A 23,004-nucleotide genomic window follows, 5' to 3' on the forward strand; every position below is an offset into this window, starting at 1 on the left:
TTCACATAATTTCTGGGGCTGGCAAGTATGAAATCCATAAGGCAAGATTTCTATGCTGAAGTCTTGATGAAAAGTTTCTTCTCTGAGATACTTCCCTTTTTACTCTTAAGGCCTTTAGCCAGTTAAATGAGGCTCACCCACATTATCCAGGGTAATGTACTTAAAGTGAACTGATTTTTCATCTGGGATTTTTTTTATCATCTCAACAAAATACCTTCATAGCAGCATCTATACTAATGTTCAATCAAACATCCAGACACTATACCCTAGCCAAATTGATCTATAAAATTTACTATGACATATGCTATCTATAAATTATTATTAAAATATATTTCCCAGGGCACCTGGGTGGCCCAGTCAGTTGAGCATCCAACTCTTGATTTCAGCTCAGGTCATGATCCCAGGGTCATGGGATCAAGCCCCATGTTGGGCTCCATGCTGAGCGTGGAGACTGCTTGGGATTTCTCTCTCTCTGTCTCTGTCTCTCTCTCTCTCTCTCTCTCTCTCTCTTTCTCTCTCTCTCTCCCTCCCTCCCTCCCTCCCTCCCTCTCCCCCCGCCGTTGCTCTCCCCCACTTGTGTACTCTCTTTATATAAAATTAATTAATTAAGAATCCTTAAGATTTGTTGGTAAACAGTGATATTTAATTTTTAATTTTTTAATTTTAATTCCAGTATAGTTAACATACAGTGTTATATTAGTTTAAGCTGTACAATATAGTCATTCATAAGTTTCATATATTATTCAGTTCTCATCAAGGTAAGTGTACTCTTAATCCCTTTCACCTATTTCACCAACCGCCCTCCCCCACCTCCCCTCTTGTAACCATCTATTCTCTATAGTTCAGAGTCTGGGGTGGTTTTTTATTTTTTTATTTTTTTTTTATGTTTATTTGTTTTTGAGAGAGAGACAGAGCATGAGTGGGAGAGGGGCAGTGAGAGAGGGAGACACAGAATCTAAAGCAAGCTCTAGGCTCTGAGCTGTCAGCACAGAGCCTGATGTGGGGCTCAAACCCACAGACCAGGAGATTAGGACCTGAGCCAAAGTCAGACACTTAACTGACTGACTCGCTCAGGCACCCCCAGAGTCTGTTTTTTGGTTTGCCTTCCTCTCTCTTTTTTTTAACTAGACTCCACACCCAATATGGGGCTTGAACTCATGACCCTGAGGTCAAGAGTTGCATGTTCTACCAGCTGAACCAGCCAAATGCCTGTCTCTTTTTTCCCTTTGTTCATTTGTTTTGTTTCTTAAATTCCACATGTGAGTGAAGTTCTTTGGTATCTTTCTTTGACTGGCTTATTTCATTTAGCATTATACTGTCTAGATTAATCCGTGTTGTGGCAAATGGCAAGATTTCATGCTTTTTAATGGCTGATACTATTCCATTGTATATGTATATATATCACATCTTCTTTATCCATTCATCTTTCAATGGACACTTGGGCTGCTTCATAGTTTGGCTGTTATAAATAATACTGCTATAAAATAAGGGTGCATATATCCCTTTGAATTAGTGTTTTCATATTTTTTGGGTAAATGCCCAGTAGTGTGATGGCTGGATCATAGGGTAGGTCTATTTTTAATTTTTTGAGGAACCTCTATACTGTTTTCCAGAATGGCTTCATCAGTTTGTACTCCCACCAACAGTGCACGAAGATTCCTTTTGCTCCACATCCGCACCAGCACTTGTTGTTTCTTGAGTTTTTTATTTTAACCATTCTGACAGTTGTGAGGTGATATCTCCTTGTGGTTTTGATTTGTGTTGCCCTGGTTATGAGTGATGTTGAGCATCTTTTCATCTGTCTGTTAGCCACCTGTATGTCTTCTTTGGAGAAAAGTCTGTTCGTGGCTTCTGCCCATTTTTTAAAAGTTCTTATTTAAATTCCATTTAGTTAACATACAGTGTAATGTTAGTTTCAGGTGTACCATTTAGTGATTCAACAACTTCCATGCAACAGCCAGTGCTCACCACATGAGCACTCCTTAATGCTCATGCTCCTTAATCCCCACCACCTATTTAACCCATCCTCCCACCCACCTCCACTCTGGTAACCATCAGTTTGTTCTCTATAGGTAGCAGTCTAGGGGCACCTGGCTGGCTCAGTCAATTTAAGTGTCTGACTCTTGGTTTCGGTTCAGGTCATGATCTCATAGTTCATGGAATTGAGCCCCACACCGGGCTCCAAGCTGACAGCACAGAGCCTGCTTGGGATTGTCTCTCTCCCTCTCTCTCTGCTCCTCCCCTGTTCACTCTCTCTGTCTCTCTCTCTCTCAAAATAAATAAATAAATAAAACTAAACATTTTTTTAAAAAAAGAGTCTGTTTCTTGTCTTTCCTCTCCCCCCTCCCCCGCCATGGTCATTTTTGTTTTCTTAAATTCTACATATGAGTGAAATCATATACTATTTGTCTTTCTTTGACTTATTTCACTTAGTATAATACTCTCTAGCTCTATCCATATCATTGCAAATAGCAAGATATCATTCTTTTTTATGGCTGAGTAATATTCCTGTGTGTGTGTGTGTGTGTGTGTGTGTGTGTGTGTGTGTGTGTGTACACCTCCTCTTCTTTATTCATTCATTAGTCGATGCACATTTGAGCTCTTTCCATGATTTGGCTATTGTAGATAATGCCTCTGTACATCAGGGTGCATATATCCCTTTGAATCAGTCTTTTTTTAATTCTTTGGGTAAATACCTAATAATGAAATTGCTGGATTATAGGGTAGTTCTGTTTTTAACTTTCTGAGGAACCTCCGTACTGCTTTCAAGAGTGGTTGTACCCATTTGCATTCCTACCAATGGTTTAAGAGGGTTCTCCTTTTACTGCATCCTTGCCAACACCTGTTGTTGTTTGTGTTTTTGATTTTAGCCATTCTGACGTGTGAGTTAATATCTTGTAGTTTTGATTTTCATTTCACTGATGATGAGTGATGATGAGCATCTTTTGATGTGTCTGTTGGCCATGTGTATGTCTTCTTTGGAATGTCTATTCACATCTTCTGCCCATTTTTTAACTGGATTGTTTGTTTTTTGGGGGTTGAGTTTTAGAAGTTCTTTATATATTTTGGATACTAATCCTTTATCGGGTATGTTACATGCAAATATTTTCCCCCACTCAGTAGGTTGTCTTTTAGTATACTCATTTGTTTTTGATGTACAAATGTTTTGTAATATTTTACAGTTTTATGCTTTAGGTTTATGGATTCATGGCACATATGCTTAGAAAACAATTCTCACTTTGAGATTAGATAAATACTGACTTTCTACAGTGTTTGCATTATTTAAATATTTAACCGGTTTGGCATTTATTTTGGTGTATATATTAAGGTAATTTAATTCTTTCAATTGTTTTATATTTATTATATGTTTTCGTTTCACTTATTTCAAATGGTACTTTTAACATTATACTGTATTTTTTATAGATGCTTGGACTTACCTGGGGCTTTTTATTTTGTTCTTTTTCCCCACTGCCTTTTTTTGTGGTAATACCATCCTTTAAAAAAAATACTTAATACTGAGTCACGTGGGTGGCTCAGTGGGTTAAGCGTCCAACTTTGACTCAGGTCATGATCGCACATTTCGTGGGTTCGAGCCCCATGTCAGCAGACAGCCCGCTTTGGATCCTCTGTCTCCCTCTCTCTCTGTGCCTCCCCCGCTCATGCTTTCTCTCTCACTCTGTCAAAAATAGGTAAATATTTAAAAAAAAATTTAAATATATTTAATATCTTTGAAGTGCAAGTCGCCTGCCCTGTTCCATAATTCTGTTATCTCTGACCCAAAACTTTCTTCTAAAAACATTTTTTTGAAATTTTCTGGGCTGTTGTTTGTTAGTATCCCAAATAAGTTTTTAGACTAAAATTCATTTCTACAAATAGGTTTTCTAAAATTTTACTTACAGGTATTATAGTCCTAAGTTTAATTTAGAAGGGGAATTGATACGAATACAGTAAGTCATCTTATTCATCTGGGATATGGATTATCCATTTGTATTTCTTCCCTTAAAAAAGACAGCTTTAATTTATGTTCTGTATAGGAGTTTAAAATGTTCTAATATATTTTTATGACCTGCTTTTTGCCTTTTTTTTAGGTTCTCTTTGGAAAAGTGAAGAAAATTCGGCCTTCGTTGGATAAAAACAAAGTTTCTTTGGATCCTTCTCCTAACTTTGATTGCCACATGTCAAGAAGTATACCTTCTCTGAAAGATGCCATTGAGTTACAAGCCTACAATTCAGCAGTATGTTAACTTTTGGGTTCATATGACTACTTGAAAGTGACATGCTTCACACTATATGATACACAACTTAAAACAGCTTCTTGAAATATTAAATGAAAATCCCTTATTTTATTCAATATAGTAAGACATTAAATAAATAATGAAAGCTCTTTAATATTTGTGATTTGGGAATATAGTAAAGAAGTTTCCAAATTTGCATTTAACCTTGTTCAAAATACAGTGGCTGCTTTCTTTTATTTAGTTGTTCCATAGATTAATTCCTAACTTGCAAAACATGCCAACTTTTTTATAACAAGCTATTTTGAAATCACAATAGGAGAAAAGGCTTATATGTTCATCATTACATGTGAAACAGTAATTTTCCATCATAAATTGCTGAGATACTTAGTAGACCTTTCCTCTTCTGTAGAATATTAAATTATATGTGGTAAACATTGCATATCATCATCTATATGACTAAATGAAGATAAATTTTCTAGAAGTATGTATATGCTCCCACATGTAAAATGTAGCAAGCAATTATTATTTTCCTAATTAACTTTCTCTTCCAAATAAAACTTAGGGGTTAACAGCATATGCAAAACATTGAACTTTTTTTAATTTTTTTTTTTTCTTTTTGAGAGAGTGAATATGAGGGGAGGTGGCAGAGAGAACGGGACAGAAGATCTGACGGGGATTCCACACTGACAGCAGAGAGCCCGACGCGGGGCTCGAACTCACAAACCGTGAGATCATGACCTGAGCTGAAGTTGAACGCTTAACCGACTGAGCCACCCAGGCACCCCTAAAACGTTGAACTTTTAATGGAAAAAAATCTTTTTTAAAAAACAAAGTTTCTGGGGCACCTGGGTGGTTCAGTTGGGTAAACGTCCGACTTCAGCTCAGGTCATGATCTCACCATTTATGGGTTCAAGCTCCTCATTGGGCTCTGTGCTGACAGTTCATAGCCTGAAGCCTGCTTCAGATTCTGTGTCTCCCTCTCTCCCCTCACACTCTGCCCCTCCCCCGCTCACGCTCTGTTTCTGTCTGTCTCAAAAATAAATAAAACATTTTAAAATTTTCTTTAAAAAAGAAGAAAAAATAAAAACAGACTGTTTATGCTGCTGCCCACACTAATAACATACCAAAGAAAATATGTGTGGTTGGGAGAAAAAATTTATACCTTCAAAAAAACTAGAGTTAAAGAATGTGGGGAGAAGAAGTGGGTATATGGAAGCAGGTGAATAAATAACAAACATGAAGTTAGTTACATAGCTTTTTAAAATATGAGCTTATTCATTTCTGCTAACACTAATTAGTTTAAAATGTTTTTTTTCCTTTGTTTTTCAGGTATACTTCTATGAATACAATGTTCTTTCAAAGCCAGTAGATAAACCTAGGCATTGTCTTCCATATGCAACAGTAACTGTAAAATTTATTGGCCAAAAAGTAGGTAGTGGACACCTTATTACATCTTTGAGGTTCCTTTCAACAGGATTTCCTAAGAGGGCTGGTAAGATACAGACATTATTATGCTTCCGTAGCATGTGTGCTGGTAGTAGAACTTCTGAATATTATTTTCTAATACGTTATCAATCTGTAAGCAAAATAGTTATGCTTTAACTTTTTAATTTTATGTATCTGGAATTATACTACAGATGTTTTTGTGACTCCTTTTGCTCAGTATTATCTTCGTGTGATTCTTCTTTTTTTTTTTGAAGTTTATTTATTTTTAGAGAGAGTGACTAGATAGAGCACAAGCAGGGGAGGGACAGAGAGTGAGACACAGAATCTGATGCAGCCTCCACACTCTGAGCTGGTCAGCACAGGGCCCACTGTAGGGCTCTAACCCATGAACCGTGAGATCATGACCTGAGTCAAAGCCAGATGCTTAACCGACTGAGCCACCCAGGTGTCCCATTTGTATGATTCTTCTATGCTGATATGTATACCTGAGTTTCTTCATGTATATGTATTCACACACACACATTATTCTGTTTTTTGACTACACACTATTCCTCTGGGGATGTTTGGATACTTGCCAGTTTTCTTCATATTCCAGACATTGCTGTTTTAAACATTTATGTAAGTGTCTCAGTGCATATGGGCAAGAGTTTTGGTATAGAGTAATATAATGTCTACATCAGAAATGTACAACTTAATCCAAAGATAATATCAACTAGTTTTCAAAAGTGGTTGCATCAGGTTACATAATTACTCTCTATCTTTGCCAACACATACACTTTTTAAAAAAATGTCTGTTTCTGCCAGCTCAGTGAGTGTGATATGTTATCATCATCGTTTCAAAAAGAAACTATACTCTTGAAAAGCCATCATATCCCTTTCCCCTCAGGCCTGCCCCTAAGCAGTCGCTAATCTGCCTTCTGTCTCTTAGTACGACTGACCCTTGAACAACACAGAGGTTAGAGGTGCCAACACCCACGCAGTCGCAATCTATGTTTAACTTGTAACTCCCTGAAAACTTCACTACTAATAGCCTAGTGTTCACTGGAAGCCTTACCCAGAACATAAACATTGATTAATGTGTACATTGTATGTTATATATTCTATATACTGTATTCTTACAGTAATATCTAACTTTTTCTTAATTTTTATTGGCATTTCTAGGCTATGTGGTTCATTTGTGAGATTTTTTAAATTGTGGCAAATCTCCAAAAAATTCTCCAATATATTACATGAAAAAAATTCCATTTATGAGTGAACCCATGTAGTTCAAACCCATATTTTTCAAGGGTCAACTGTATTTGCCAATTCTGGGCATTTCATATAAGGGAATTCATAAATACGTGAAGCAAAGTGGCCTTTCATGAGTAGTGACTTTCATTTAACTGTTCTTAAGGTTCTTGCATGTATTAATACTTCATTCCTTTTTATGGCATAATATTACATTAAATAGAAACTATATCAGTTGAGGACATTTGGGTTGTTTCCATCTTTTAGCAATTATGAATAATCTTGCTATGAATGTTTTTGGACAAATTTTGGTACAGACCTGTGTTCTCATTTCTCTTGGGGTATATAGTTGGGAGTGGAATTGCTGGGTCATATGATAACACTGTTATCACTTGAAGAATTGCCAAACTGTTTTCCGAAGTGGCTGCACCAGTGACATTTACACCAGTAGTGTACGAGTGCTAGGATTTTCCACTTCCTATGTTATTATCTTACTTTTTGTTTATAGCTACCCTGGTGGAGGAAGTAAATGTTTTCAGGGTGTAAGTTTTATGCTTCTTTTGTTAAATTTATTTCAAGTATTGTATTTTTGGATACCTTTGTAAGTAGAGTTTGCTCAATTTCACTTTTTATGTTCCTCTTTGAAGTATATAGCAATAGTGTTATTTTTGTGTATTGATCTTGTAAATGATCTTGCTGATCTCATTATTAGTTCTAATAGTTTTTCAGTGATTTCTTTAGGATTTTCTATATGAAAGATCAAGTCATTTACAAATAGAGTTAGTTTTACTTCTTCCTTCCCAGTCTGGGTGTCTTTTATTTCTTTTGGTTGCCTAATAGCCCTGGCTAGGACCTCCAGTTGAATGTTTAATAGAAATGGTAGGAGTGGACATTCTTACCTTATTTGTAAACTTAGGGGAACGTATTCATCCCTCACCAGTAAGTATGATGTTAGCTATGGAGTTTTTTGATATCTTTTATCATGAGGAAATTCCTTTCTATTCTTAGTTTGTTGAATGTTTTTATCATGAAAGGGTAGTAATTTTGTCAGATCCTTTTGCTGCATCTATCAAGATGATCACATGATTTTTAGTATTCACTGTATTACTGTGCTGTGTCACACTAATTGATTTTCAGATATTAAGTAAACTTTGCATTTTTCAGGTAAATTCCATTTGGTCATGGTATGTGATTCCTATTATATGTTGGTGGAATCAGTTTACTAAATTTTTGAAGATTTTCATGTCTATATTTATAAGATACATTAATCTGTAGCATTCTTGTGATGTTTTGGTATCAGAGTAATACTGGTCTCATAGAATAAGTTCGAAAGGGTTTCCTTTTCTTCCATTTTTTGGAAAGAGTTTGTGAAGAATTGACATTAATACGTCTTTATACATTTGATAGACTTGACTATTAAAGCCATTCAGGCTTTTTTGGGGGGGGGGTAGTTTTTTTATCACTAAGTCAGTTTCTTCACTTACTGTCATTCAGATTTTCTGTTTCTTCTTGCATCAGTTTTAGTGGTTTGTGTCTTTGTAGGAATTTGTCCATTTCATCTAACTTACCTAATTTATTAGCATCCTGTCGTTCCTAGTATTTCTTTATAGTCCTTTTTATTTTTGTAAAGCCAGTAGTAGTATCCTCTCTTTAACTTATTGTTCTACTAATTTCAGTCTTCCTTCTTTATTTTCTTGGTCAGCTTGGCTAAAGTTTTGTCAGTTTTGTTATCTTTTTCAAAGAACCAACTTTTTTGGTTTCATTATTATTTTTTCTATATTTCTGTTCTCTCTTTTATTATTTCCCTCCTTTTTGCTTTAGGTTTAGTTTACTCTTCTCTTTCTTGTGTCTTAAGGTGGAAGGTTATGGTATTGATCTTGCTTCTTTGATAATGTACATATTTACAGCTATAAATATCCCTGGTTGTTTTTTTTTTTTTCTTTTTGAGACATAGAGAGACAGAGCATGAACAGGGGAGGGGCAGAGAGAGAGGGAGACACAGAATCTGAAGCAGGCTCCAGGCTCTGAGCTGTCAGCACAGAGCCCTATGTGAGGCTCAAACTCACAAGCCCTGAACCAAAGTTGGAGGCTTAACCAGCTGAGCCATCCAGGCGCCCCTGAAAGTACTGTTTTAACTGCATCCCATAAGTTTTGGTATGTTGTGTCTTCATTCTCATTCATCTCAAAGTATTTTCTAATTTCCCTTTGATTTCTTATTTAATCCATTGGTTTTTTAGAAAGTGTTTTATTTCACTTATGTGTACATGTGAATTTCCCCCACATTTTTTCTGCTACTGATTTCTAATTTTATTCCATTGTAATTGGAGAATATAATTTGTATTATCTTTATCCTTTTAAATTTATTGACCCTCTCATGTGGTCTGTCCTGAAGAATGTTCCATGTATACCTGAGAAGAGGGGAAGTTTTGTTTTTGTTGGGTAGAGTGTTCTGTAAATGTCTGTTAGACCTAGCTGATTTGAAGTTTGCTCAATTTTCTGTTTTCTTGATGAGCTTCTGCCTAGTCATTCTATCCACATTATCCCTCAGCCAGATGGCTTAAAATGGAGGCAATAAAATAAGGATCTTTCCTTACTTTTTACTCTCACCCATCCATAATCTTATAGCTAATTACTTTAATCAAAGAATGATGGATAGTAACTAGACTTACTGTGATATCAGTTTGCAGTGTATTCAATATTGAATCACTATGTTGCACATCAGAAACTAATTAATATAATACTGTACATCAATTATACCTCAATTGAAAAAAAGGAAAAAAAGCAATAAACAATGATGCCTTTCAGGATGATAAAGTTTGAGGAACACCTGTATTATGCCCAAAGTCAAGGCCACATGTGTTGGCTATCAGTGTACTCCTCTCCCTCCAGAGTAGTCTAGATCTTTGCTATCCAGTACAATAGCCTTTAGTCAGATGTGGCTATTTAAACCTAAATCAGTTAAAATTAATAAAAATTTTAATTCCTCATTCACACCACCCCTTGTTCATGTACTTGCCCACATTTCAAGTGCTCAGTAACTACATGTGGCTATTGGCTACTGTACTGGATAGCATAAAGAACATTTCCATCATCACAGAATACATGGTGCTGATAACTATTTGGTAGTTTGCTTTGTGATTGTAATTTCATTTTCTTACAGTTTCTTATATTATGAAGATGTTGGGTTTTTTGTTCTCCTTTTTTCATGTGTTGTTTGGTGAGACTGCTAAAAACGGGAATAAATTTAAAGGGCCTTCATCCAGTTTAAGCAAATAATGTAACCTAGTGATTAAGGTTCTGCTGCTTATAAATTATGATCTTGGGCAAATAATTCTTTACTTCCTTATCAATAAAATGGGAATGTTATGAAGATTAAATTAGTTAATGTGTATAAGGCATCAGAAAAACCATACCTGGCATTCCCATTAAGTACTTTATTAATTAATATTATGTATATGTTAATATGCATTTACCATACATTTATGAAATTCAGGTTATTAAACTGATTTAAGTTTCTTTTCCCATGTTGCTTTGTATTAATTTGTCTTAATCTTTTTTTTTTTAAGTCTATTTATTTTGAGAGAGAGAGAGACTGTGTGTGAGCAGGGGAAGGGCAGAGAGAGAGGAGAGGGAAAATCCCAAGCAGGGTCCACACTGTTAGTTCACTCATGGTGTAGAGCCCAGCACAGGGCTTGAACCAAAAAATCCGTGAGATCATGACATGCGCCGAAATGAGGAGTCAGACACTTAACTGACTGAGTCACCTAGACACCCCTGTCTTAATCTTTGTAACAGCTCCATAACATTATTTTTCTAGTGTATTTGTATAGTACATACATACAGTACTTTTATAATTCTTGATATGCCGTATTTATTTAACCAGTCCCATTTTTTCAAGTTTACTTATTTTGAGAGAGAGTACAAGCAGGGGAGGGGCAGAGACGGGGGGAGAGGATCGAAAGCAGGCTCCATGCAGTCAGCGCAGAGCCCGATGCGGGGCTCAAACCCATGGGATCATGACCTGAGCCGAAATCAAGAGTCAGAGGCTTAACTGACTGTACCCTGCAGGCACCCCTACCCAGTCTCATTTTTAAAATTTTTTTTATTTGAGGAATGCCTGGGGGGCTCAGTCAGTTAAGCATCTTACTGTTGATTTCAGCTGAGGTCATGATCTCACCATTGTGAGCTTGAGTCCCATGTCAGGCTCTATACTGGGCATGGAGCCTGCTTAAGATTCTCTCTCTCTCCCTCTCCCTCTGTCACTCCCCTGCTTCTGCTCTCTCAAATATTTTAATTTGCCTATAGGTGACACACAATGTTACATTAGTTTCAGGTGTACAACATAGTGATCCAGCTCTTCTCTATAGCATTCTATGCTCTCCACAAGTGTAGCTACCATCTGTTACCATGTAACGCTGTTACAATATCATCGACTGTATTCCGCCTGCTGTGCCTTTTACTCCCTTGACATATTCATTCTATAACTGGAAGCTTGTGTGTCTCTTTATGTGCCAGTAACATACTGTTTTGATTACTGTAGCTTTGTAGTAGATCTTGAAATCTTAACCAGTCTCATATTGATAGGTTTCTGGCTTCCAGCTGTCTTGGATTATGGTACTAAAAATCCTTGTGGATATATTATTTATGCAAGTATATCAGAATAATGAATGCATAAAAATGGATTTACTGGAGGGGCACCTGGGTGACTGTTAGTTGAGCATCTGACTTCAGCTCAGGTTATGATCTTGTGGTTCACGAGTTCAAGCCCCACACGAGGCTCACTGCTGTCATCCTGTCAGCACAAAGCCTGCTTTAGATCCTCTGTTCCCCTCTCTCTTTGCCCCTCCCCTGCTTGTGCTCTCTCAAAAAATAAATAAAACATTTTTAAAAATAGATTTACTGGATATTATGTATTACATTTTGCTGAAAACTGTAGATTTACTTCCCAGGAAATTAGTACTGGTTCATACTCCCATGAACAGTATAAGAGTGTTTATTACATCTGCAGAATATTAATTATTCTTTGTAGTCTTTGCCAGTCTAAGCAGTTTTTAAATATGGCTCTGTTTATTTAGTGGAGTCGGACATCTTTTTGTGTTTGTTGACAATTTTTATTTGTGATTTTCCTGTTCTTACACTTGCTCACATTTCTATTGCAGTATCTGTTTATTAATCTTTTAAATGTGTCTGTATACTCTTTATGCACGCTAATATATGTGTAATGATGTACAAAGCTTGCTCATTCAGAAAATACTTCGTACCAGTTTGTCCAAGTTTTGTTTATCATGAGTTTTGACCTACTAAGGTATTTAATTTACATGTAATTGACATCATTTCTTAATTTCTAGTTTTCTGATCTCCAGACATTCTTAAAAAGTACTTTTCTACCTCAGGATTATAAAACCATCTCTCTGTCTTTTCTTCTAATACTTTCATGGTTTTATTTTTTTTTCAATGAATTTTATTTTGGAGTGAGTATAGGGATCCACCTTTTCTTCTGTCCACTGCAGCTCCTCCTCTTAAGAAATATATCTGTGTTATGGTCAGATTTTTACTATAGCTTATTATAATTAAAAAGTACAGTTACAGGTGCACCTTGGTGGCTCAGTTGATTAAGCATCCGACTTTGGCTCAGGTTATGATCTCACAGTTCATGAATTCCAGCCCTGCATCGGACTCTTTTGCAATGTTGACGCAAAGACTGCTTGGGATTCTTCCTCTTTGCCTCTCTCTACCTGTCCCCCACTTGCACTCTCTCTCTCAAAATAAATAAATAAACTTTAAAATGTATATAATTACAAGTTATAGAATTTAGAAATCTTCAACAAAGCTATCTTTCGATATATCGTGAAAAAGAATCTCATGGTACTTCCCAGTAATATGATTATAGTTTCGTATATGTCATAAATCTCACAATTTCTCATCATCAATTTGTTTTAATAAAGACATTTTTATGGTGTTATCTATGAATTCTTTATGAATGGCTTACTTGGTAAATATGCATTCTTATAAGTTCCTTTGTTATATGTAGTTATTTGTGAAATTTTAGGAATAAATTTCTATAAATTATAAGAGAAAATTTGCTTTCATTGTCAAGATTTTTGTTTGTATATATTATTTGCAGGAATACTTATTTTAGTGGAACAGGGGTAGTGCTTTGCTTTTGCTCCTGGGAAGGATTTTTTGGGTCCTTTTTGATCTGTTTCCCCACCTCATTCCCATTTCCTTCCTGTTTTCTTTCTCAAGGTAACAGTAGATAAAAGGGGGAGACAATTTTGCCTATTAATATGTAGATTCTATTATTAAGTATCTGAATATACAAAATTAATATAAGAAATACCTAGTCTTTGAGCAACATGTTTTTATTCCTTTTTAATTGTTCTATTCTTTGTATTTGTCACAATTCAAAAAAATTTATGGTAAATACTTTCTTAGTAAGGCCTCTAGGACACAGTTTCCTGGTACATCATTTATATTTTATTGGTTTGTCTTTCATCCTCTTCTCACCTTGCTTTTTCTGAGACAAATACTTTAATCATCATTAGGCTATTTATCGAACTTTCATTTAAAACCACTTACGACTGGGGTGCCTGAGTGGCTCAGTTGGTTAAGCATCCAACTTCAGCTCAGGTCATGATCTCATGGTTTGTGAGTTCGAGTCCCACATCGGGCCTATGCTGACAGCTCGGAGCCTAGAGCCTGCTTTGGATTCTGTGTCTCCCTCTCTCTCTGCCCCTCCCCCATTCATGCTCTGTCTCTCTGTCTCTCTCTCTCAAAAATAAATAAGCATTAAAAGAAAAAAAGAAAAAACCACCTATGACAGTTTATTTGAATTAAGGGTTGAATGTAGAAACCCTTTCCTTCCTATTTTTTCTTAATTTTCTTATTATTTCTACAGAAAGAACCTGCTCTCTGAATAACTGTACAGTTGCCAAAAGAATTGGAAAAGGAAAAGATGCTACTGTCATCTTTGAACATTTCAGGAAACCTGTAGATCCATTTGTTCAGGAAAACTGTTCTTGCGGCGCACTAAATTCAGAGATAAATCCTTCCAACACAAATATTTCTAATTCCTATGGAAATGTGAAAAATGGAAACATTTCTATATATGAAACATACGGTGGACAGATGGAGCACAATTTAGCAGAATGTGGAGACACTTCTTGTATATATGATTCAGGTCTTTCATTTATTCCCAGTGATACCAGAGAAAGTGTTAATGGTGACCCCATGTTAAATTTGGCACATCTCAAAAATACTTTAAGTGGTCTTTCTGCTGCTTTCCCCCTTCATAACAATACTGGCTCAAGCACAGTTATTACTTCAAAACTCATTAAAGACCCAAGACTGATGAGGAGAGAAGAAAGCATAGGAAAACATAATAATATTACAGATTTAAATGAGATTTTGCCACTTGAGAAGAGTTTAGATTTTGTGAATTCAGAAATAAATCTATCATCCATGCCAAATAATTCTGCCTCCTCATCTGAAGTTGTGCCTGGTGATCATTCTGTTCTTACTAATTGTTTGGATGCCCCTAGCTTCAAAATTTCTTTTGATGGTTCACAATCTCAAGCTCACAACTTGGACTTTAACAACTATGATTATACAATTCCCAGTAAAATTACCCCAGCAGGACAGTGTAAGGGCCAAGATAATTTTTCCTTTCCAATGTGTTTGCCAAATGTAGTTTCAGAAGTTGAGAACCAAAAACACAATGAGGAAGAAGCCCAGAGATCTGAACTGAGAAGCAACATCCCACTTTTAATTGAAGAAAACAGTGAAGCATATAACTCTTATGAATCAGTGAATATTTGTACAAAAGGGCACAGTAATCACATCTCTCTGGAGTCATGGTCTTCTAATTTAGAAACTGTATCTCAGACTGGTCAGCAAATGTCTACAGCTTTTCCTCTCCAAAGGAAAGAAAGCATACATGAGTACACCCAAAATATTGGAGAAATGAGAGACTTCACTGGCCCCGAAGATAATTCCAAACATGGAGAAAAGCAGGTTTTGTGGAAGGAAATTGATTTTACTAAGGAAGCAAAAGTCAGTCCAGTAGATAATTATATTTCTTTGTACCAAGAATACAAAGAGGATGAGAGTCTTGATTCTTATGGGAAAAATTGTGATCAAATATTAATTGCTCAAGAATTAGAAATACAAAAATCTTCCACATCTACCACAAAGGATGAATATGAGCTAGATCATCTAAGTTTGGAATTACAAAGAGTGGAGAGCCTTTCACAGAAGCATCCTCAACTCTCTTTAGATTATGAAGATAACCTTCATACAAGTTTTGCAATTTCTCAAAAACTAATGGAACTAAAACTGGGAAAACCAAATCAAAACTGTGTTAGCATTGTGACTGATGCTTTCCAGGAAGCAAAAGACATTCCCCAGGTCAAAGAACTGCCAATTGATGCAATTATTTCATCTCATGACATTAAACCAACTCATGACAACTCAGATTATAACATAACTGGAGAATATGTATGTGTCCATGGAAGAAAGGAAAATGACCCAGTGTCATTAGAGAACATACAAAGAGAATGTGGAGAAACTTTTCAAATTGATGAAGGTCATACTCTGTTCTGTAATGCAGAGTTGCACAGTGATACACACCTGAATATTGATTTCAGAGAACAAGGAGATAATGATAAAGAAAATGAAAATGAGGCTAAAGAGGAAGCCATTGCCTTGTCTACAGAAAGCAGAGAAAATATATATGGAGAGGAGAAGCAGGGTTTTCATACAAACCAAAGTTACACCAACATAGATGAAAGAAGGGAGAATAAAAATTACAACAATGTAGAAATTCTTAGTTCTGAAGAATGTTGTACACTTAATTTGAGTTCGGGGGAAAGACATGTGTCAACAGAAGCTACATTGTTAGAAAATGAAGACACTATGACTGCCACACAACAAAAAGATGCTCCAAATACTGGCAGGACTGTAGAGCATTTGGCTTACACAGCATTTCCCAAAGTTGAAGTGTCTTCAGAACATGAAGCCTCAAGTACTGCAGTGCAGACAGCTGGTGCTACGGTGCCTACATTGGGCACAAATCGTGAAGATCACCAAAGATACCAGATTAAAGAAACTTGTTCTTCTGAGAGTCTAGATTTTGGGTTGTTAGTAAAACATAGGGTTTCTGATTGTGAAATGGATATGGATAACAATAAATTACATGACTCATTTCATCAGTCAGTAAGTGATACTTCAGTTCTTCAGAGTTTCAAATTGGAAAATAAGATTGAAGTAGGATTGGAACAGTGTGATGATGCTTTTCTAATTCAACAACATAGCCATAGAAATGATCCATGTGAAGAATTTAGGGCCATATATGAAACTCTGAAGTCTCGTATTGATTGGGAAGGTCTACTAGGAAGCAATAATGGAGAGAGGGAAGTTTTGAAAAGCTCCAGAAGAAACGAGAATAGTGATCAGCATTACCCTAAGAAAAGTATTTGTTTTTATCCCTCTACACAAAAAAACAAAGGAGAGCTCAATCCAATTTTACTTCCAGATTTACAAATTAGAATCACTAATACATTTATGCCAGGATTCAATCCCACTTTTGAATCCCTTGCATTGAAAGATAATTTTTGCAAATACATAACTAAAACCACAGGACCAGAAATAAATGAGGAGGGGAAAGTGTCAGGATTTGAAATGTATTCCCACTGCTCTGGTGAAAATTCAGGTTATCCATGTGAAGATGAATTTGGTAATAGAAGGCAAGAATCAGGACTAGTGAATAAGTCTGAAATTGCTCTTTCTCTTGATGTGAGTCATAATACACAAGTGAATCATGTGTCTGAAAAACAAAACAGTGGACCTTTGCCTACTGAACCTTCTAATGTCACAGCATTAAATAATGAAAGCAGATGTTCCTTGACAGGGTCAAAAACTGATTGTAATGATATTACAAGTAAAAAGGACACACAATCAAGAATTAGCAAAAGAAAGCGACATATGCCTTTTAGGGACCAGAACACACCACATAAGGATTTAAGAGGTCATGAAATTTATGGGAAGAAGAGGAGACTAACCAGTCTAGACTCTTCTGAACATTTTTCTTCATTATCCCAAGGACGAATTAAAACCTTTTCAAAGTCGGAAAAACACATCAGGAGTGTCCTTGATATTCTAAATAGTGAAGCATCTTTATGCAAAAGCAAACGTCTTTCCAGAAGACTTGACAGAGCTGTTCTTCATTTAAAAAAAGCTCATAGAAGAGTTCACACGTCTTTGCAACTTATAGCTAAAGTAGGAGAAAAAAGAAAAGGCCCATTACCAAAATCATATGCAGTAATATGCAATAATTTCTGGGAAAGTTGTGACCTTCAAGGTTATAGCTCTGTGTCTGAAAGAAGATATTATTCCACTAAACATTTTTTGTCAAAAAGAAAATACGGCAAACCAGGAGAGAAAAGAGCTTTGGGATTTGAAGTGGATAAATCATTAACTCATGTATCAAAGCCCAAGTCTTACAAAGCAAGTAGAGCGAGAATCGCAGAATGCATTTCTAAGAGAAATATGGCCAGCAGTGTCTCCAGAAGTCACACCACCATTCATGTAAGGGAATTTTGTGATCTCGAGTATCCTGAGTCACAGTTAGCCCTGTGCTCCACATCCCAAAGTGCCAGTCATTCCGCTTATAACAAGAGCCGGGTGAGAAATCGAAGATCATCAGAACTTCAGCTGTTTTCTGGAAAAACTGGATGTCTATTTTCCCCAGCCTGCCCAGATGCGAAAATAACTGAAAAAGAAAATCAAGTTGGCATAAAGTTTTTATCAAACATTAATAAATATGAAAATCCTGAGAACCACTCAGCACACAATAATATTAAGGATGCAGAAAACAATTCCGAGACTAATAAAGTAATAAATAAGAGTAATTCAGTATCATTAAGTTGCATAAAAGAAGACAAAGTAAGTTTTAGCACAGACACAAGTTATACTGCAACCTGTATAACACACACAAAGGTAAAAACTGACATAGTTATTTCAGTTTTAGAATCAGATATCAAGCACCTTTTAAATGTTGATATCTGCACACCAGATAACCTTATTTTATCTGATTGTAAAGGCAACCTGGAAGTAAATTTGCCTGTAGAAGAACGGACAGCTGCTAATCAGAGCTCCAAACCAGGCACTGTTCCAGAAAACTTCATTAAGGACCCATTAAATCTAACTCTGATAACACACAAAAATTCTGACAGTATTCCTCAATTGTTATCAACCACAGCAGTGACAGACAGTGAAGGAGAATCTTCAGAATCTTATTTGGATAAACAGAGAGTTTTTGCTGTAGATTCTTTTACAACATCCACCAATGTACCACACTGCCAGCCAGGATGTGGTGGAAAGGAACTTCTAAAGACAGAACAATGTTCTTCAAGTAATTGCTTCCATATAGATGGGAATGAATCACATGTTCTTGAGGATTCTGAGTTGGGTCTCAGATTAGTAACTGAAGAAAGTAAAAGTTGTAGGAAAAATACAATGAAGGAACTATTTTCCAATGATAGTTATTTGCTCTTAAAAGATAATATGAAGGGTTCTTCAAAAAAGTGTATGGCAAATAAAGACATTTGGGACAGAAAAATGTGGAAAGTTAAACAAGCAGAAAAAGCAAGAGATTCACTTCACAAAAAAAGCATGACTGAAGGATGCACTGTTAAGACTCAGTTCAAAAATCAAAAGAACAAGATCTTAGAAGAATCCTCCTACTTAAGCAAGAAAACAATTAAAAATAACTTGATTGATTCTCATCTAAACGTTGAAAACATTACTGAGGCAGTCGCTTTGAATAACCCAGTTTCTAATCCTCTTAACAAAAGAGAGAAAGAAGGGGGAGTTAAAGTTAGTAATGACCCTCAGTCTGACTCTGCATTGCATTCGGAAATAGCCTGTAATTCCAAACCAGGCATTATAGGAATGAATCATATTCCTGTTTTACATACTGACTCTCAAACTTCCGAAGTCTCTACTCCTGAGAAGAAGCCTGCATCATACATGAATGGAGTAAAAGAGAAACATTGCTCAGCTAATCATTCAGCTCTTACAGCCAGGCTAGCTCAGATTTTGAGAAGGGCAGATGAAACATCATCTTTGCAGATTCTACTGGAAGAAACTAAGGCCTGTCAAAGTATTCTCCCTTTATTTGTTGAAGCTTTTGAAAGAAACCAAGAATGTTCTCTCGAACAAATCCTGATTTCAAGAGAACTATTAGTAGAACAAAACCTGTGGAATAATTGCAGACACAAATTAAAGCCATGTGCTGTTGACTCCTTGGTAGAACTCCAAATGATGATGGAAACTATTCAATTCATTGAAAACAAAAAAAGGCTCTTAGGAGGTGAACCAACCTACCGAAGCTTGCTTTGGTATGATGAAACACTGTACAGTGAGCTGCTTGGTAGACCACGTGGATTTCAACAACAATCCAACTTCTATCCTGCTTTTCAAGGAAGATTGAAGTATAATGCATTCTGTGAGTTACAAAACTATCATGATCAGTTAATTGAATTATTTGAGGAAACCAAAAGGGAAAATAATTCATACTATGCATTCTTAAAATACAAACGACAGATTAATGAGTGTGAAGCAGTAATGAAGCGTTGTTCTGATTGCTTTGACTTTTCTCTTTCTGTTCCATTTACCTGTGGAGTTAACTTTGGAGATAGTTTAGGAGACCTAGAAACCTTAAGAAAAAGTACTTTAAAGCTGATTGGTATGTATGGGGACTCTCCTAAAGTTGATTCCTATCCAGGAAAACAAGACCATTTGTGGATTATCATAGAAATGATCACCTCTAAAGTTAATTTTATTAAGAGCAGTGAGGCAGTAAGTATTAAAATATCTCTTTATGGTCTGGAACATATCTTTTTTGATGCTGCAAAAAGTCTTATTTGGAAAGAGAAGAGAGAATCTTTCAGCAAAATATACTCGGGAGAGAAGAATAGAGAAATGCTACTCAAAATGAATCAGTGTGCTTTTTCTAAGTTGAAAAAGATATATGATACATTGTCTAAGGATTTAAGCAGTGAACAAATTTCTAATACTGCGCTTGAGAATATGGAGATTGCTTCCAGAAAGTCAGATGATCTAATAAACAAAACACCAGTTACCCTAGAAAACTGTGGGTTTAACAGTACTTTGCTTTCACACCCAGATATCTGTTGTATTAGCGAAATACTAGATCAAGCTGAATTTGCAGACTCTAAGAAATTACAGGACCTCACTTTGAGATGTACCGAACACCTAGAAATTTTAAAAAAATACTTTCAGATGCTGCAAGAAGAGAACATAGATAACATTTTTATCACAGAAGAAAACGTTTTGGACATGGTGAAAAACCACAATCATGGGGCCATAATTTTAAAGCCTGCAGCCATTGAAACCTATATTGAAATTGTCATGCTTTCAGAAACCATTCACTTTCTTAAAAACTCAATGGCAAAGAAACTAGACAAACAGAGGTTTCGAGGTATGCTTTGGTTTGATTTGTCACTTCTTCCTGAGCTGGTTCACTGCCAGGAAAAAATGGCTTCTTTTTCATTTCTTAAAGATAACTCAACAGATTGCCTTTGGAAAGTCATAGAGACTGCTATTTCTGAACTTAAGAAAGATCTGGATATTATTTACAAATATAGTGAAGCTGTTAATTGCTCATACGCTCTTCATTTGCTCTCAAGAGAACTTCAGGAACTTACAGAAATACAAAAACTTCTAAAGAACTCTCAGTATTCCGTTTCCACATATATTGACTTTGTGCCATGTATAGCATCCATAAATTACGGAAGCACAATGACAGAGTTGGAATACAGCCACAACCAGTTTTCTGCACTGCTCAAAAATATAATGGCTGCCCCTCGGAAAGATTTTGGGAAAATGGCCCATATTATGAAAGTCATGAAAACTATTGAACATATGAAGATAATATGTACTAAAAATGCTGAATTAACCATTTCCTTTGTTTTGTGCCAAATGCTACATAACAGAAAGAAGACTTCCCAACTGCAGGGAAAAGAAAAAACGAATGTGCATGTAAAACCTAGGAAAGATAGCAATAAATCTAGTATTTATATGAAGGTGCCCTCAATTTCAGATTGCATAATGAAAACTGTTTCAAATTCTTCTGAAAAACGATCTATCACTGTAGACAAATGTGGAGACCCTCAAAAACGACAGAAAAACACTACTGTTTCCAGCTGTAAAAAACAAAAGGTAACAAATGTTTTAAAACAAAAGCCTATGTAAGTATTATTTTTGAGAACAAGTCTACTCTTCAAACAAGTAGTTTGCAGATTGGTAAAAATTGAGAATGCTTTGAACATTACCTTGCAAAATGAATTTACTAACTATAGAATTGGATTAGGGGTGCCTGGCTGGTTTAGTCGGTGGAGCATTCACCAACGGTGGAGCCCCATAATGGGCATAGAGCTTACTTTAAAAAAAAGAATTGGATTAAACAGTTTTTATTATCTTTATAATAAAGTGAAATGTTTCTCTATATGAGAAATACCTTGCAAATACTTATTTTTAAACGTACAATTAAATTTTTTAATTTGGAAAACATTTCTTGGAAGAATGTAAATTTGTATAACTTCTTAAGGAATAGTCCAATGTGAATGTGAGTAAGTTAGTAATTTATTGAGTAACTCCTATATAACAAGGCTATACTTGATGTAGTAAGTATTAAAAATTGGCTAATGGAACCTGTGTTCTTGACCATTATCATCCACATGGAAAAATAGGACAGATTTTTTTTCTTAACTTTAGAGAGAGCATGCGAGGGAGGGAGAGGGTCAGAGGAGGGGCGGGGGGAGAGAGAGAGAGAGAGAAAGAGAATTTCAAGCAGGCTCCACGTTGACGTGGGACTCAATTTCACTACCATGAGATCATCATGACCTGAGCCAAAATCAAGAGTCCGACGCTCAACTGACTGAGCCACCCATCCACCCCAGGACAGATATTTTTAAATAGATGATTATAAAGGAGTTGCAAGAAGTCCTACATAAACAAGTTTTATTTAACAAATTATAGAAAATATTTATTTTATACCTGGCACTGTTGTAATAAATGCACAAATATTAACTCTTTATTCTTCACAAAATCTTTATGATGTAGGTACTGTTATTACCTTATGTAAAGGTATGAAAACAGACACATAGAAAGGTTGAGTCACTTTCCCAGGGTTACAGAGTTAGTAAATGGATATAAAACCAGGCAGTCTAGCTCCAGAGCCCATAATAAACTGATACTTGCCTCTACTCTACCCTCAGAGGCTTCTCTTAAAATAATTTTGTGGGAATTTCAGTTCAGAAGAGAAACCTATATGCAAAATGAAAATGGGATTTTTTTCTCAGCTTACTGTAATTGTATTTGTTAGTTAAACTAATTCTAGACACCAGGAAACCAATCATTTATTTCACTGTGTTTATAGGAAAATGCTTAATAAACAACCAGTTTGTAAGCATACATCCAAAACAACAGTAATACTCCACATCAAGAGTAAAATGAGAATAATAAAAAGGTGTTGTAAGTATTGAGAAGAAAAGTAACAACAAAAAAATTGTGTTTTTTAATTTCATGGAAGAGCATAGGCCAAAGCGTTGCCTTAAATTAGGAAAAAATGGTATTTGATGAAGATTAAAATGAAGAGGGGGTATCTAAGTTATGGAAAATAATATGAGCAAAGATACAATGTTTATTGACATTATTTGAGAAATGAGTTTCAAATTAAGTCTGGAACAAAAATTTAATTTAGTGGACAAGTAGTAAACTAAAGATGGAGACAAATATTGTTTCAGATTATAGAATGTCTTAAATATAGGCAAAAAGAGTTTGAACTTCATTCTGTATTGAAGCATAACATCCTGTGAAATGTGTTTTTCAGTGATTTAAAAGGTAGAGATTCTGAGGACAGTTGGGAGTAGCAAGTCACCCAAGGCTTACAAGAGGGTGCTGTCTGACAGACTGAAAAAAGAAAGTCCAGGGGCGCCTGGTTGACTCAGTGTGTGAAGCATCCAACTCTTGATTTCGGCTCAGGTCATGATCTCATGGTTCATAAGATGGAGCC

At 35.8% G+C, this 23,004-nt stretch overlaps 1 protein-coding gene across 1 annotated transcript in view; it reads left to right on the top strand.

Annotated features, from left to right (window-relative positions):
- The window catches only part of TEX15 (testis expressed 15, meiosis and synapsis associated), a 63,718-nt gene that overhangs the window by 33,254 nt on the left and 7,460 nt on the right, over positions 1-23,004 (top strand). Inside the window, exons 4-6 of the mRNA XM_047090825.1 lie at positions 4,089-4,235; positions 5,565-5,727; positions 13,807-21,149. Of these exons, the coding sequence (XP_046946781.1) occupies positions 4,089-4,235; positions 5,565-5,727; positions 13,807-21,149 (7,653 nt within the window). The remainder of the gene's footprint in view (positions 1-4,088; positions 4,236-5,564; positions 5,728-13,806; positions 21,150-23,004) is intronic.

The sequence above is a fragment of the Lynx rufus genome, unplaced genomic scaffold (assembly GCF_022079265.1).
Source record: "Lynx rufus isolate CCGP_SWC_20201006 ecotype Redwood Valley unplaced genomic scaffold, mLynRuf1.p SCAF_3, whole genome shotgun sequence".
Taxonomy (NCBI): domain Eukaryota; kingdom Metazoa; phylum Chordata; class Mammalia; order Carnivora; family Felidae; genus Lynx; species Lynx rufus.